This window comes from Pantherophis guttatus, chromosome 1 (genome assembly GCF_059756535.1).
Source record: "Pantherophis guttatus breed Tessera chromosome 1, ASM5975653v1, whole genome shotgun sequence".
Lineage (NCBI taxonomy): Eukaryota > Metazoa > Chordata > Lepidosauria > Squamata > Colubridae > Pantherophis > Pantherophis guttatus.
This window is the reverse complement of record NC_142063.1, coordinates 122297242-122314789: the sequence shown is the minus strand read 5'-3', so window position 1 is coordinate 122314789 and position 17548 is coordinate 122297242. Positions and strand designations below refer to the sequence as shown.

General features: G+C 38.5%; 1 protein-coding gene across 25 annotated transcripts in view; it reads right to left on the bottom strand.

Annotated features, from left to right (window-relative positions):
* Nucleotides 1–8999: 8999 nt before the first annotated feature.
* The window catches only part of BIN1 (bridging integrator 1), a 114713-nt gene continuing 106164 nt past the window's right edge, over nt 9000–17548 (bottom strand). For all 25 annotated transcript variants that reach the window (XM_087881715.1, XM_087881721.1, XM_034422116.3 and 22 more), the window contains 4 exons: nt 15327–15428; nt 12782–12892; nt 11675–11776; nt 9000–9501 (listed from right to left, as the gene is read on the bottom strand). In XM_087881715.1, coding sequence (XP_087737841.1) covers nt 9394–9501; nt 11675–11776; nt 12782–12892; nt 15327–15428 — 423 coding nt within the window. In that variant the 3' untranslated portion in view covers nt 9000–9393. The remainder of the gene's footprint in view (nt 9502–11674; nt 11777–12781; nt 12893–15326; nt 15429–17548) is intronic.

Sequence of the window (17548 nt, the reverse complement as noted above, 5' to 3'; positions counted from 1 at the left end):
GGCATTTCCTGTCAGCAGATCTGTTGGAAAGAAATTATGTAAAGGGGATTGAGACTGGCTGGTTGGTTGTCTGTCCAGAAGCAATGGGACCAAATTTGGTGTGGGCCGAGAATCTGACAAAATAATGAAAGCAATCCAGATCTGGGGTAGAGTTATGAAGAAAAAAAAATCATTTCAGTGTAAGAAAGGCAGGTGGATAGCACCATGGAATGCTATCAATTCCTCCATTCTAAGCCTCTCTCACTTTTTAGCAATAGCAATAGCACTTAGACTTATATACTGCTTCACAGTGCTTTACAGCCCTCTCTAAGCTGTTTACAAAGTCAGCATATTGCTTGCAACAATTTGGGTCCTCATTTTACCAACCTTGAAAGGATGGAAGGCTGAGTCAACCTTAAGCTGGTCAGGATCGAACTGCTGGCATTTGGCAGAATTAGTCTGCAATACTGCATTCTAAACACTGAGCCACCCTGGCTCTTTTAGGGTGATAAGGCTGGAGTATATCAAGCACACACAGACACAACATAGGGATATGAAGAAACACATACATAAGCAGAAATGCAGCACAATATTTATCACCCTATCAGTTATTTAGGGCCCCATGTGCTCACACAGAGACAACACATATGCTCTTAACTCTGACTAATTCCTGGGGAGAAAGTATACACACTTGTGCACACAAACAGACAAAGAGATGCCACATTTTGTCTTACTGAAGAAAATACAGATACCTGGACTGGAAAGATCTCTGGTTTGTTATATGCTGAGGTGTGAAATAAATGTTTTGGCGGGATGAATTCACTCAAGCTACTTAATTCTCTAACAATTGCTCCTCTTTCTGTAGAATTTCATTCCAGTGTTGATCCTTGCAATCCACATCTTGATATTAGCTTTATACATTTTGTGAATATTATCTCCAAAGTCGCAGTATTCAAAACTAAGCTGCAGGTTAAATCTGGCGTGTTAACTATACAGCCAGTGGAGTCAGCTGCCTTTCTGCCTCCTTAAAAAGAAAATAGATCACAATGACATTTTGTTTAGAATCAATGATGAGTAAGCCTTCCTGAATAATTCACCTCAGAAGGTAAGCAGAGGGCTGTGAGGACATTCTTATATCTGTATATTAAAATGAAAAGGAGCTTAAAATAACAAATTTATATAAACTTAAATCACTGGAGCCAGTGTTAACAGTTTTTAAACAGAATTACCAAAGAAACTTAAACTGAAATCTGAAACAGACTAAACTTAAATTTCTTGGCTTTCTGAATGAAAAAAAAACCTTTCAAAGCCAAGAAATGAGTATACTTACATCTTAAATTATCTATGCGTCTGTAACTAAACAGCTAACTTTGGGGGGGGGAGTTGATGACTCTTTGCTTCTACCAATAATTGACCTATGGACCAAATTTAAGAAGATTGTTAACTAAGGAAGTCTAAAGATTCCAGTGGAACAAGAGAAAAAAATGAATAAAAATAGTAGAACTGTTACAAAAATGGAATAGGATATTCTCTTGATCAATGGAATACTATGATAACTATTGATCAGCATCCAATAATAATCATCAAGAGAAATTAAGTGACATTCTAATTCCAGGAGGGCCTACATGAAATGAATCATCTCAGTCTTTCCTGATTAAGTTCATACATGAATCTGGGACAGAGGTGGCCTTGAGCAGCTTGGGGAAGAACCATTCTGATAATACATCTGCTTTTACTTTTGGAGAGCAGGGAATTAAGAGTTGCCCTCTGGTGGCTACCAGAAAGTGGTATTTGGATACTTCTACTCAAGCCCATGGCAGGGAGGAATTTGAGGGGTTAATGTCATTTGATATTTAAATGAAAATCCTAGGAAGAATCCTTTGCAAATTTGGGTAATAATACTCAGCCACACTTTTTTCTTCTGAGATGTCTCCAAAGCTTCAGAGTTTCTCCAGGATATAACAAACAAGATACAGAAGAATAAGCTGAAAATAAAAGAAACTGGCTGGATTCCACAATTTAGTTGATAAGTGTATTCTCAATGGACTTGGACTCCCTCTTAATGATTAGGTTTGCAGTTTGGGTGGGGGGAAGAGGTGTTCTCCTCTTCCAGGATTAATGCTAAATAATTCTATAATATTCATGGCACATAGGCCCTTTTATAAATTTTCACTGGCAAAACAGTTCCATCAGTGGTGAAATCTAAATTTTTTTACTACCAGTTCTGTGGGTGTGGCTTGGTAGGCGTGGCAGGGGAAGGATACTGCAAAATCCCCATTCTCTCCCCACTCCTGGGGGAAAGATATTGCAAAATCTCCATTCTTACCCCACTCTGGGGCCAGCCAGAGCTGGTATTTGCTGGTTCTTCGAACTACTCAAAATTTCCGCTACTGGTTCTCCAGAACCTGTCAGAACCTGCTGGATTTCACCCCTGAGTTCCATTCATCTCTTATCTAGAGGGGAGAGATTTGGCTTCCATGCCTCATATGCCAGTAACCTCATGTTTACGTTACTATTCTCGTGAGGGGTTGGGGGATGGGTTTTAAAGACAGCCCCTGTAGTTTACTTGGAATGGTGGATCACCAGCAAGGATGGTGAGTTGTATCTCTCAAAAGTCCTACAAAATTTGCTATGTTCACTGATTGGTCGTTTCCTTCCAAAGCCATTTCAAAGTGTCCCATCATTGTTTATAAACACATGCATAGTTTAGGCCCAGGCTAGAAAGATATGACTCTAGGATAAAAACACGTATTTTTCAACATTTGAATTTTTTTAAAAAAAGAAAAAAGAATATACAAGGATGACATAAAATTATATATTTTTGATTTTTGAATATTAGGGATAAATAAATGTATGAAATATGTCAGCAAAGTGACAATTACAGTTCTCAATACACCAGGATCTTTTTGTTTATTTGTTTGTTTGTTTTGGTAAGACAAAAAGAAATATCATCCCAATGTCATGTGATAGCAAGTTACAGGGTCAAATAGAGTCAAATGGAGTTAGAGAACTATTGGATCCACGAGGAATACCTTAGAGTAAAAACCGGCTGTGTCTCCAAGCAAAAGGATTTAATAGACAGTAGATATCAAAGTGTTCTTATTTTTTACATGTAAGTTTTTTCCCTCTCTAATAATGCTAATTTACTTGATTAACAAACTTGGGAGGATGGATGTATCAAGAAAAAAATGAGAACAGGAAAGATTTAACTGTTACATGCTAAATGTTAGCAGTCAATAAGACAAAAGAGGGGAAAAATCATTTAGACTGAAGGACAGGAGGTAGAATGAAACTTGCTGGCCAGCAAATTGCAATAGCACTTAGACTTATATACCACTTCACAGTGCTTTACAACCATTTCTAAGTGGTTTACAGAGTCAGCATATTTTCCCCAACCATCTGGGTCCCCATTTTACCCACCTCGGAAGTATGGAAGGCTGAGTCAACCTTGAGTCAATGAGATTTGAAATGCCGAACTGCTGGCAGTCAGCAGTCAGCAGAAGTAGCCTGCACCACTGCATTCTAACCACTGTGCCACCACAGCACCAAATCTCATTGATCAGATATTCATTAGATTATAGTTACTCCTTAGAACAATTTACTAGGTTTGGTTTGGTTGTGAACTGTTTGAACTCAGTTTTCACTGAGTTTTTAACTGATTTTAACCTTCTTTGTGGGAAATCTATCTAATATTTGATAACTTCATAAATTACTTTTTCCTTAAATACCTAGGAAAATTGGGCTTCACCTCTTCCAAGCATCCAGAAAGAATGTGACATATGACATGTTATGATGTTCAACATTGGATATTTTTTAGAATTTCAAAGACCAAAACTTTCTTGGACTTTACTCAGTCTATCAAAGTTTTGTGACAGGTGGTGAATCCCACAGTGGGTTTTTGATTATGATACTGCACATCCGGAGCAGATGATAAGAACTTATATAAATATGGAAATTGGTCATACCTGATATAATCCTCTTTTTAGACTTATAAATACCAAGAACTAGTACCAAATTCTTGGCTATATATTAACATAGAGATCCATTAGTCTACCATTAGTTCTTTGGCAAGGTTTTTAAAGTAACTTTTTACCAGTACAAAGTTTGTCTTTCTGGAAGTATTTAAAACTTAGTGCATGTTTGTAATCTGTACAGTCCAAACTTCTCACATAATGTATTATACTTGATGGATTCTCCATGGAGGTGCCTTTATACAGCTGTAACACAATTTTATATTGAAATCAGTACACTGAACCTCACCAAGGAGCCGGCACTAAGTTAGTTGAGCCAGAAAATGCAACTTTAAACTTAGAATTTCTGCATGACCAATCTCAATGCCTTTCTTAATAGAATACCTGGTATTCCATATTTAGCTCAATTGAACTTTCAGTTCAAGTCCAAATGATTTGATTTCTGAAGTTAAGATTTTGCTTAGCTAGCAGCTGCAAATCTTTCTGTATGTAATTTGGCAATGTAACCTACGCAGAAAAAGAAAGCAAATCTTATTTTTTGAGATGCTTCCCATATGAAATCTATAATGATATTTTTGTAAGAGTTGTTTGTACTTTGAAACTTGGGGCTTGAATCACAACGAATCAAACCAAGCCTAAATAAACCATACCCTTTGTTTTTCAGGGAGATATAATATGCTATTTAAAAATCTAATGATTTATTGGCTTCTTACAAACTGGCCCACTATAGCTGGAAGAATGTGCTAAAATTACAATCCTGTACGTACACTTACTTTTCAATAATTATGTTGTAAACACTCTGCCAAATTTAAGCAAGCATATCAACAATAAACATTAAACTGATCAAATATTTTTTTCATCATTGTATATCTAGATCTATGCACTCTAGGGCTATAACCCAAGTCAATTAATTTTTAATTGCAAACAATGGATTGGAACAAGATATTCTGTTCTACTATCAGATATATCCTCAATCCAAAATATACTCAAATGAAGAGTTTTACCCTATCGTCTTACAGCAGATTTTCCATGGACATAGAGAATTAGGGTAGGAGACAACAAATATCAAAAGGCAACTTTTTATCCAGAGAAGATTTCTACTGAATTCAATCCAATATTTCTATAGCAAGAAGTACATTTTGTTTTTAAACTACAAATGAGCTATGGTATACATCATCTTAACATAGCTTTCATTCAGAGAATACAAGTCTTGTCATTCAGTTTAATAAGCACTCATGTTAAAAGATAATTGCTGACCAATCTATTTTTTTTTTGGTAAATTGAAGATTTTAATCAACAGATCTAGCCAGTTAATTGCCAAGACTGTGATATAAGCACATTCCTTTAGAAAATGATATTTGCATTGCCAAGTATTCTGTAACACCCTTGTAGAAGATGCAGGCTATGTTGGATTGTTGTTGGGTTTTTTTTTTTTATTTCCATTGAATTTATTCCCTTTTCATTGAACATATTTCTTCAGCAGCAAATTGAAATAGATCCACAGCAACTGGGAAAAAATGAATGAGACCTCAGAACTACAAGCTTATCAATCATTATTTTAAAGGCCACGAGCTATATCACAGCATCAGATACAGAATCAATAAGAACATAATACAGTACTGGATAGTTATTTTTCCTTAAAAGAAAGAAAGGTTGCCACATTTCTTCCTAGCATTCGTCTGCAAAATAAATATCAAGAACAGAGAAAATGACTTCCGCTAAATGTTCTATGTACTAGAAGATAGTTTCTGATAATTTTTTCCCTCAAATTTCACAGGATTTATTTTTATATATATATAAAAAATAGATATTCCAGAGATACCTTCTTTATTGCATGAACATATCTTTAGTTGATATTCCTTTAAAACCACACCAGATGCTTTATTTAGGAATACAAATTTGTCTATAAATGCATAAAAATAGCTTTAATGGCAAGTTACGAATGATGCAAAGTTACATGCAGTACTCACTGGTATCTATCATGGAGTAAATAGCAATTTTGCGGAGGAGTAGTTCTAAGAAATGACAGTGGAATTTAAATAATGGAACCCCAATTCCTAGAATGTTTTACGGCTAACCTAAAACAAAAAGAAATTAGAAATTCCACTGGGTCAGATAAGGAGTTTTGAAAACCTTGTTATGAAAGTTATTCTGCAATGGCAAATGAAATGGCTTTAATTGTGTGTGTGCAACAATACAATGACAACACTTCTCCTGGTTGTATGCGCATACTTTTGACTGTGCCATGGCTCTGGATAGTGCTTTACATCTGGTGCATTATTTGAACCAGGATCTGTCTGTTGCTGAATATAAGAAGAAAAATCACCTGTTAATCTATCATCAAGAGATGTTGTATTTTCTTACACTCACATGCAACATGTGATTCTACAGACCATTAGAAACCTAGGCTGATTTTTCCCAATAGTGAAAATTGGCTTAACCTGCTTTTCTAAAGCTACCTTACATTTTATGAGATTGTCAAATGTTGAGAATTTTCTATGCATTCCAATGCAAGAAATGGTAGTAGAAAAAACCTTTGAAACCAGAGCAAAAAAAAAAAATTGAATTGAAAAAAGGAAAAGAAAACAAATGAACAGCATGGAATGAATATTTGCTCTTACAGTCATTGACCATTGCTGTAGCTATCATTCAAGTAATTTATAGGTGCATTAATGTTTGATTTTTCTGCAAAAAGATTTGTGGAAAATCATACTGCTATGGCTGGGAAAATCCCAGTGAATTTTCAGTTCAGTCTTGAGGGTTCCAGTACCTACAAAAAAGAAGCTCGGATAAGTTTCCTTCCCTGTTCTTCATAAATTCATAATGCATCCTAGAAAAGATCCAGCTCTTCTCTGCAAGTCAATATTATAAAGGAAAAATTAATAAAGAAGTCTCACTGATTTTCTCACTTGGTTGCTTCTGATATTTTTTTTAAGACAATTTGAAATGCATAAAGGAGTATTATTTCCAAACTTGCATTTTACAATGCAGTGGTTTAAGAGTGAGGCTATGATATCTGGGCTAAATAAACTCTAGACAATCACTATATGGTATCTACAACATTTTAAAAAAAACCTCTAATTCTTTGCAACCACTTAGTGATTGTCTGGGTTTTTACAGCTGAGTGATGATTTCCTAGAACAGGGGTATCAAACTCAATTTCATTGAGGGCCACATCAAGGTTGACCTCAGGGCGCCAGGTGGGCATAGCTGACTGGGTGGGCATGGCCAACTCGATGTGGCTCATATCTGGGGTGGCTGTGGTGGCCCAAGCAGGGCTGAGGGGATCCATTGTCTCCAATGGAGAAAGGCAAGACCAGAGTGATCTCCAAACCCTTGTCCACCAGAGGAGCTTCGCCATCCCTTTCAGGCCATGCAGAGGACCCTTGTACAACAGTGTGGGCTGCTAGAGCCCTGGGCAGCAGTGGGCAAGGGCCCAGCCCTCAAGCTCCCAGGGCACTGGGGCCCCATAGCTCAGCCCCACTTCCCCGAGGGGGCACCCAGCTGCGTTTACCTCAAGGCTGCTCTGCTGTGCTTGCTCTCCTTGGCCAGGTTGCTCATGTTGGGTGTGGGAGGGCAAAGAGTGTTGGTCAGAGGGAGGCCCATTCTGTCTCCTTGTGAGGAGACCTGGCTTGGTAACCAAAGCATCCACAGTGATAGGATGGGAGACCACCAGGAGAGGAGAGGATGGTGAAAGGGCAGCAGGGCTGCTGGTGGCCAAGTGCTAAGGCAGGACTTCCCTCAGACCCTCTCTCCCACTCATAATCTCCTTCTTCCTTCCTTCCTTCCTTCCTTCCTTCCTTCCTTCCTTCCTTCCTTCCTTCCTTATCCTTCCCTCCCTCCTCCTCCCTTCCCTGCTTCCCTCCTTCTCATTCCCATCTCCATCCTTCCTTTGTCCTCAGGAAGGTCATACTGGAGGCCATGCCACTGGCAGTTGTGGCTTTCCCATGCAGGGGCAGTCCAGGTAAAAGGGAAGCACTCCTGTGCTGCAAGGCCGGGCTGGCAAATGGGCCATGAAGGCCCTGGTGGCAGGTGCGGCACTGATGTACAACTTGGTGACAGCTATCTGGGGTGCTTGGCCCCACCCCCTGAGCATGCGCACAGGAAGCGGTGAGTGCACAGAGGCTGGCATCCTAGGTGAAAGGGAAGCACCCAGAATGCAGTCAGGCTGAGGGGCAAGACAGTCACCAGGGATGCCAGGCCTCACGTGCTCACCGCCTCCTATGTGTGCGCCTATGGGGTGGGGCGGGGTCAGCCCCTCACTGCCTCCAGGACAGCCTGAAAATCCAAGGCTGACAGCATTCCAGCTTGGATGACCATCATCAAATTGTAGATCAGTGCCTGGCCAGCCTGGGCCAGGCCAAGGTGCCGCGGGCCGGTCCTTTGCTGTTTCCAGGTGGCCCTGCGGGCCAGATCTAACCAACCACATCGTAGGCCAGATCTAGCCCGTGGGCCTTGTGTTTAACAACCTGCCCTAGAATTTCACCCATTATAGTTTTTTAAATACAAGATAAATACATCTTAAGAGCAAAGACACTGGGAATAATTGTTCAGGACTCAGAGCAATGCAAACACAGCTAGAAGTTATACAAATGAAGCAGTCACTCCATCACCTCATTTATGTGACCTTTATCATTATGCCAAAATCAGCTACATTGGTGTTAATTATATGTATCTCTCTTCTTCATCACCTCTTCCTATCAGACAGCACAGAATCTGCAGCCATCACCAACCCTCAATTTCAATACAATATTATGAAAACAATAGTAGTAAAGAAGCTATATTTATACTTTCCCCCCATATGAATGTTTCCTACAGGATAAAAAATGCAGGTCATTCTTAAACCATACCTGTCAAGGACCAGGCTTACTTTCTTTCTAATAAGTAATGACAAGTATTTTAAATGTATGAACTTTGGTTAGATTTTTTTTTTCAAAAGGAGAACACAAACACACACACACAAAACACAGGACAGGCATCGAACCTGGGGCAACGTGATGGTATACTTTGCAGGGGGTGCCACAGAAACAAGTTCAGTCACAAAACAGGTTGACCGTGCCTTCCCACAAGATAAAACTTTATTGTGTAGTTTCAGGAGAACAGGACTGCCAGTATTCACAGTTTACGATGCTGAGCACATCCTATTTCACACAACATTGCTCCACCACTCAATGACAACCTTCTGGATTGACCTTATTTAACTCAAACAGAAAAAAGGATTTTTCCCAACCTGTCTTTCTTTATTATCTCTATCTTTGATAATACTTTGATTCAGTGGATTTCTAAAAACATTGTTTTCTGTGAAGAATCCAACCTTTAAGCTCCTTTTTTTTAAAAAAAAACATTCTTTCAATTTTTTTTTTAGACCTTCCTCAGGAGGAGGGAGAGAAAAACACCTCTTGCTTTCTTGCTGAAGAGAAGCTATCTAAGGAGCTGCAAGACCTCACTGCACCCGTTCAGTGAAATTCTCTGGGAAAACTCCCCGGCATTGGTCGAATGCTTTATGCTGAAGCCAATCAGATTCTTTCACACCCATCAGCCATCCTTCATCCTGGCAAGAGACAGAAGAAAAAGAGAAAATGTTGGTACAACAAACACCAGGCATTATTTGTCTCGAAGTTCACTGAAACTGAATTTTAAATCAAATGATAAAGTTATGTACTGGTGATAAAATTATTATCATTAATCACAGCACTTGTGAACAACCCTTGTGTTCCTTCTCATCCTTCCGGGGTGCTTGCAAGCAGGAAGTGCAATACAGACATACTCTTTTCCCACAGTTGTTCCTGCAACTGGGATTTGGAGGCAGGCTATTCCAATACTGAGTCTTCAAGATGAAAATCACAATATCTCATGGCAATGAATTCTACAAGCTAATTATGCCTTGTATGGAGCAGTGGTTTCTTTGGTCTGTCCCAAATCCCTTTCCAGTAGTTTGATTCTTGGTCCTAGTGTTTTGAAAACTGTGAAGGAAATTTCCTTTCCTTTTCCCATGCCATGTATGATTTTATATGTATTTATCTTTCCCTGAAGTTGCCTTTTTCTCAGAACCTATCTACACAGGCTCTGACCTGCCAGTTATTTTGTATATGTCCTTATATGGGAGCCTCCATCTCAGAGCCAACCAGCAACTTAAGTGGGTTGAGAACGGATCCAGTGGCAAACAGGAAAAACAGTAGAGACCTTTTCTATGCATCAGTTCATCAGTGAACGAAAGAGAAGGCTGAAATAGGTTGATGACCAACTGGCCAGCTACAGGACTGCCTCCTTCCATCTAGCCATAGAGTTCTGTGCCTCCAAGAACATTTCTCCTTTGGTTGCTGGAGAGAAAACCTTCCCCAGCAGCCAATTCCCCCCCCCTCAGCCCCACTTTTTGGCTCTAGTGGGAGTATTGACCTCATCAAGGTATTCCCTAAGGTTGATATTCCTACCATCAAAACCCACTGCCTCTCTCCATAGTGTTCCTGACTTTGCCTCCATGGTTTTTGGAGAATACTGCAACTTCCGACTGCTGGGAGGGAGGGGGCAGCAATGCTGGCTAGCAAGCATTTGGGTAAAGAAGAGTTCACAGAAGAGCTACCTCTAATAAAAGAATCTAGTCAACTAATGGTCAAAATTAAATTGGCGCTTGATATGGGTCAACAGAATTTGTGTGTGGGGGGGTGGACTTAGGTTTCTTGTGGCAATGCAATGATTCCAAACTGATGACACATTTAACCCCACTTTCCAGCTCAGCCTGCTTTTCTCCTACAGAATGCAAGCAAATAGAAGTGACCCTATATGTATAGCTACTCAGAGAACTGGAGGAAAGGTTCCAAATCTAGAGGAAGCCTTCTACAGATGAGGCATCCTTTGTAATGTTTGATGCAACACTAATGTTTACAATGAGACTATAGGAAAAAGCATGCAAACAAAAAGTATCATTGGCTAAGAACCATTTCTATTTCTACTTCACTCTCTTTACAAAAATGAATGAATGCAATAAAGACCTATAAGAACACAGTGCCATCTACTGGCATTCAAAAAGAGCATGAATAAGACCGAGAGAAAAATATTGCACTGATAGCCACCATCACAATTTTTAGACATTTGTAGGGCAGAGAGAGGGATGAAAAGCAAATATGAAATAAGAAAACAGCAGAGAGTACAATAGCGGGTACATTAATTCACTTTTTTTACAGGTAAATTAAATTACCTTGAGATACCGTAATTAAGAGGTCCTTTTTTTAATACTTAAAAAATATGTTCCTGGTTGCAAGGGCAATGAGACTCTCTGCTGTAGTATTCTGATTGCCTTTTTTCTGATCTAATTAGATAAACCTAATATTACAGACTAATATTTATATATATTATAATTTAAAAAGTAACACTAAACAAGGATAACCTCCTTAGTTGGATATTGGATAGGATTAGGAAATTCAATAATCAATATTCATCTTCCTATACCGTAGATCTCTGTTAAACCACATCCTTCTCATGCAATATTTGCTTCTACATAGGAAAATGTCATTTTAAAGAAATAGCCTACTATTTGAAGAAGTAGAGATTGATTCATTATCATGTCTATCAAGAGGTTAAACTGAAAGGTTTGACTTACTGAAGGCCACATAGCATGCTTCATTACAGAATGCAGATTTGATCTGAAATCTTCTTGAAACTGGACCAATGCAGGACTTCAAAAACCATGTTAGTTATGAGACATACCTACTGCATTATCACCATACCTGCTCCTCTGGATTTTCAAAAGGAGTCACCAAGACCACATCTCCAGCTTTCAGCTGCAATTCATCATTGTCAGTAGCTGCGTAATCATGCATGGCTTGTACCTGCACAAGAATAATGATTCCACAGTTAAGAATTAAGGGGGAGATCTTGTTTCATATCTATACATATCTAGTGCAGCTGAACCCTTACATACTAACTACACTGCAGTCTGTCTGCTGTTCCATTTCTCCTTAATCTGTTTAGTATTCAGGAAAGGTCTAGGATACATGATGATTGTACTTTTAGGGAAATGAATTGATGCTGTCCTGCAGATTATGATTTTATAGTTTCATTGCTTCAATTATTTTTTGCAGTTATTTTGGGATAGTTTTTGTATTGTTTCTTTGTAAAAGAAGTAAGTAAATAAGATACCAATAGTCTTAGTAAGAGTCTTAGTAAGCCACCCCAAGTCACTTGACAGTGAGGCGGCATATAAATTGAAATACTATATATACACATACACACATACAGACTATTTTGGATAGAATCTGTTATTGAATTTCTAAAATCTAATACTTATTTTATTTTATTGTTATATGTGTGTGTGTCAGGAGTGGGTTCTACTTACCTTTACTACTGGTTTGCAACGGGGCCGCACACATGCGCTCGCTTCGCTCGCTCACGCGAGCTCTTCTGCACATGCGCAGAAGCGTTTTGATCACGTCAGGGTGGGTGGGTGGAGCCTCCCTCTGGTTTTACTACCGGTTCTATAGAACTGGTCCAAACCAGGAGCAACCCACCATTGGTGTGTGTGTGTGTGTATGTGTATATACATATAAAATAAAATAAATATTAGATTTTAGAAATTCAGTAACAGATTCTATCCAAACTAGTCTACTCTATTTACTTTCTTTCTTCTTTCAACAGACAATAATTTATCAGCATTACATGTGACACTGGTGAGTTTCCTGTATCCAAACTAAACTCATTTAAAATTGTGCACTGAGTTCTCATAAAGGGCTGAGTCAATTTTCCATCTTACAGCTTCAGTTATTCAAAACCCATAGAATGAAATGGCTGCATGTCTAGGATGAATATTCAGGTGCATCTTCACCACAGAAACTTACCTTGAAGAGAAACCCTGGTGGCATGTCAGACCTTTCAGAGACAACTGTATTCTCATCGGTCCCATTAACTGTGGCAGGGACAGTATCCACAACTACAGTTGGCAGAGAACTCTGAAGGAAATAAAACAGGGTTAAAGGCACCAAAGTTAGGCCCAATTGAGAAAAGAACATAGAGCAAACCCACTCTGTAGCCATTTTTGAAAAAATGAATCCTTTATTGAAATATTCATTAGATGTCAGTATTTTGTGGAAGTTAGGATTTAGGTATGAGGGGTGGCTGAGGTAAATATAATGACTTATGAAAAGATGGAAAGGAGACCACAGAAGGCAATAAATTGTAGAGGGAAATTGGTGTGCGTAAAGATTAATGGAGTAAATAACAGATTCTGTTATTACAAGACATTTAGGTTTGTAGTAATAGGCAGAAATTCTGGTCAATTTTCTCCCTCTTTTAAAAAAAAATCTAAAATCAGTTTTGGTGTTTATCACGGATCTATCCAACTTCTGTGTCCTCGGAATCATTCTCATTCCCAGCAGTAACAGCTGTTTGTGATTTTGTAAGGGTATCAAATTGTAACTAGACATGCTGAACAAATGAAAGTTAGCCTCAACAATGAAAAAGGGGGAGGTCCAGAATAAGATGGAAAGAGCAGAGGCCGATGTGATAATGATACAATATAGAGATATGGAATTTGCTTTGAGAATAAGAGGCCTCAAAGAAAATAAGCAAGAGAATTTGAGAGAGATTTTTTCAGAATCATTTGCACAGATAATGGGAGACCAAAAAGCAAATCTTGAATGGCAAATTGACAAAATTTACCGTGTCAATTCATGGGTTGCCAGACAGAAACATCTACCAAGAGACATTGTAGTTTATTTTACAACAAGGAGAATAAGCAATGAAATCCTACAAGTCATTTTTAAGAATAAACTTCAAGTGCAGGGGCAGGAGGTTTTAATACTGAAAGAAATCCCCCCCAAAATGTTGAGAGCCAGAAGGGATTATGGCTTTCTGGTGGAAGAACTGAGAAACCGTCAGATACAGTACAGATGGGAGGTTCCAGCTGGACTAGTGGTGAATTATTCAGGAGAAAGACATTGTCTTAACTCAGTGTGGAAGGCAAGAGATTTCTACACCAATGTACTAAAGGCTGGACGCCCATAGTCCCCAGAAGTTAGAAGGAAGATGGAAGCAGAAAAGGGGGCAAGAAAGGGGAGAAGGAAGAATTATTGGCACAGGCTCAAGGGGGAGCTTTAATTACTCAAGAAGACTTAATACAACTTTCAACTACTGCTCAGGCTTTGGAGATATTCGAAAAAATAGAAGAACCTAAGTATCAAAGACAGACCCGAGCGGCAGCCAAGCGTCAAGAAGAATTAAGAGTGCAGCAACTCCAGATGATTCAAGAAACTACAAAAACAGAAGCAGTGGGAGGAGCAAGGCCAAAAAGTAAAATGCATGGAGACTTCCAGCAGATGCTCCAAAAGCTTCAGGGGCCCAAGAATGGCAACTAGATTTTTGACCTGGAATGTTAATGGCCTAAATTCACCACAAAAGAGGAGAAAAATATGGAATGGGATCTAAGAGGTCTTGGAGGTTAAATGAAAATCTGTTTAGATATGAGGAAAACGTAAAAGAATGTAAAAAAATTATGAAAGAATTTTTCATTATAAATATGCATAAGGGTACATCTATGGAAATGGTTTGGGATGCAAGTAAAGCATATATGAGAGGTATTTTGATATATTTGACTAATAAACATAGATGTAAACAGGGGGAAAAAAGGAAGAATTTAGAAGAGGAAATTAAAAATGTGAATATGATGATGCTATGTATTATCATATATGGTGGACGTGTAAAAAAATTAAGGCATTTTGGATAAAAATATGGTGGATTATTCAAAATATTCTCAAAAAGAAGATAAAATTTACTCCACAGTTCTTTTTGTTAGGTATAATTACAGATTGTACTGTTATAGAGACTAAGTTGATTTTAAATTTAATAACAGCAGCCAGACTCTTGGTGGTGCAGTATTGGAAGAAGGAAGACTTGCCTACTATTGAAGAATGGATACTAAAAGTAGTGAATTTAGCAGAGATGGCCAAAATTTCAGCAGAGGAGGGAAGGGGGGGGGAAGAGGGATGGGAAAAATTGTTGTAATACTTGTTAAAACTTTTTAATAAAAAAAGAAAAAGGGTTGTTGTTTTTTTTTTAAAAAATGTAGGTCCAGATGTTGGGCACACATAAAAGTTCCAAGATGATTAACTGGGACTGAAGCAGATATATTCTTCCCAATTCAGATGAATTGCAAATGCTGCAGGAATATGTTTAGCTGTTTGCATCAAAGAGACAACCATCTATGGATGAATAATGGGCTTTGTTCTATGGTCCAAATTAACAGAGTCTCCAATTAGGGATTCAACCAATGGCTCAGAAAAGCTAAACATTTTATCTTCAATGGGTTCACATCTGCTCATATTAAATATGAATAACAGTTAGGGGAGAATGAGACCCCTCCTCCCTCTCCCTTGCCTAGGATCTTACTGAGGCAGATCCTGAATCAGTTTCGGGTTTAGCAGCTGCTTCAGCTCCAGCTGTTCCTCCTTTGCCAGCTCCCTCAGCCTCAGCAGGAGTGGCTTCTGTAGGCTGTAACACAAAAGCAGTTAAACTTCTGGATCTCAAAGTGCCTAACCAATCCCATGCCTTTGCAGAGAATTGCCATGACCTGCTCTGTTTTTAGGGCTGATTTGAACTATCGGTTTCTGAAGGTCAAAGCTGAACTGGGTTGATCTCTTAGATGAATAGCCATGTCCATGCTGCAAGTTGTTTGGGATCAATAGACTCTCAATTTGTGTACTGCATTGGCAAGCCGATGTTGCATCACCTTCATGAGAAGCAAATAGTTTTAGGCTAGAATGTTAGCTTTTTATTACATTCTTACAGTTGTCTTGTCTGGGTCAAGCTCGTCTGTCCTCTGATATTTCTATACGTGAGATTTAAAGGAATCTTTTCAGTTCCTGGCTGTAGTGTTTCTCTTCTTGTAAAAAACAGAAGCATGATTTGACTATTCGTATGAAAGCTACCCAATTAAGATTGCTTCAACATTACTCAAGGGAAGCAAAGTTGTACACCTTCCCATCTAAAAATATTCTTGGTAATCACCTCTACACCTTTCCACAGCTAGGCTCCTCTTCAACATATAAATCAAGAGCATGTCCAGGATTTTCTGATGTTCATATAATTGCAAAATGTCAGATTATCAAAATGTTTTTTTTTCCCCATCATCATTATTGCTTCTATTCAAGTGAAACCTACCATATCTGTTCTAATTCTCTTAAATAAAAGATTTAAATGTGGCTGACAAAGAGACTGGAGAACTAAAAAGGAATTATGATTAATTCTAATTTGGCAATAAGCTTTCTTTCAACAATAGCAATAGCAATAGCCCTTAGACTTATATACTGCTTTACCATGCTTTACAGCCCTCTCTAAATGGTTTACAGAGTCAGCATATTGCCCCCAACAATCTGGGTCCTCATTTTATTTGGCAGTTCAAATCTCACCAGGCTCAAGGTTGACTTGAGCCTGGTGAGATTTGAACTGCCAAATTGCAGGCAGCCGGCAGTCAGCAGAAGTAGCCTGCAGTACTGCACTCCAACCACTGCGTCACTGTGGCTCAGTGACCCTGCTCCTTTTTAAAAGCAGCTGTTAAGCAAATCATCATGATTGTTATCTGAATCCAGCTTCCCCAATGTTTTTTTGCTGGAAATCACATGAACACAGGATGCTGCTACCAGTCATAAATGTGAGCCAGCTGCCAAACTGTGATCACGTGACTGTATGGGTGGTATGATGGTTGTGAGGGCAAGTACAAGTCATCAGTCACTTTGTCCAAGATTGCCATAACTCTGAACCATCATTAAATGACATGTCGTAAATCAAGGACTACCTGTATCCAACAAACCTGTCCTCAGCTGTAATTTTCAAACTAACATCATGAGAAGCTGATTAAGACAGCCTCCACAAATTTGTTCCATCTCTTTTTTAAAGCCATTAATTAAAAAGTAGTATTTTTGTTGCAGAAAGTAATGTTGCTTTTGTTGGTGCTGGGTGATGATCCAGAATCTTGAGTCACAACTTTAGTGTTATGAGGAAAAAAAAAATTCTATTCTACACTATGAATAATCTCCTTCATTTAATAATGTTTTTTTTCTCAAACAACCTTCCAACCTCCAAACAAAACATACATTATTAATATATTGAAAATCTTGAACATTTCTAAAAAGAAATATAATTTATGAAATCAGAACCCTGAGATACTCTATAATGTACATTAGTATAGATTATCTTACTATACCAAATTAAATACTATGCTATATATTACCCTGTTTCCCCATAAATAAGACATCCCCTGATAATAAGGCTTTTGAGTGCATCTGCTAAAATAAGCCTCCCCCCGAAAATAAGCCCTCCCCAAAAATATTTAAATGCAGAGCTGGAAATTAGGTAAGACGGCAAGAAGAGCCCCATCTTGCTCCATGCACCCCAAAATAATAAGACTTTCCCGAAAATAAGGCCAAGCGCTTATTTTGGGGTTCAAAAAAATATAAGACATTGTCTTATTTTCGGGAAAACATGGTAGTACAAGGTATAACACCAGGTTGTGTTATAGCCATGGGGGGAGGGGAATTCTAAAATCCCAAATTAAAGAAATTATTATCACTCAACTATAGATTTTGGATTTTCTTTTCTTAGTAGATAGTAAA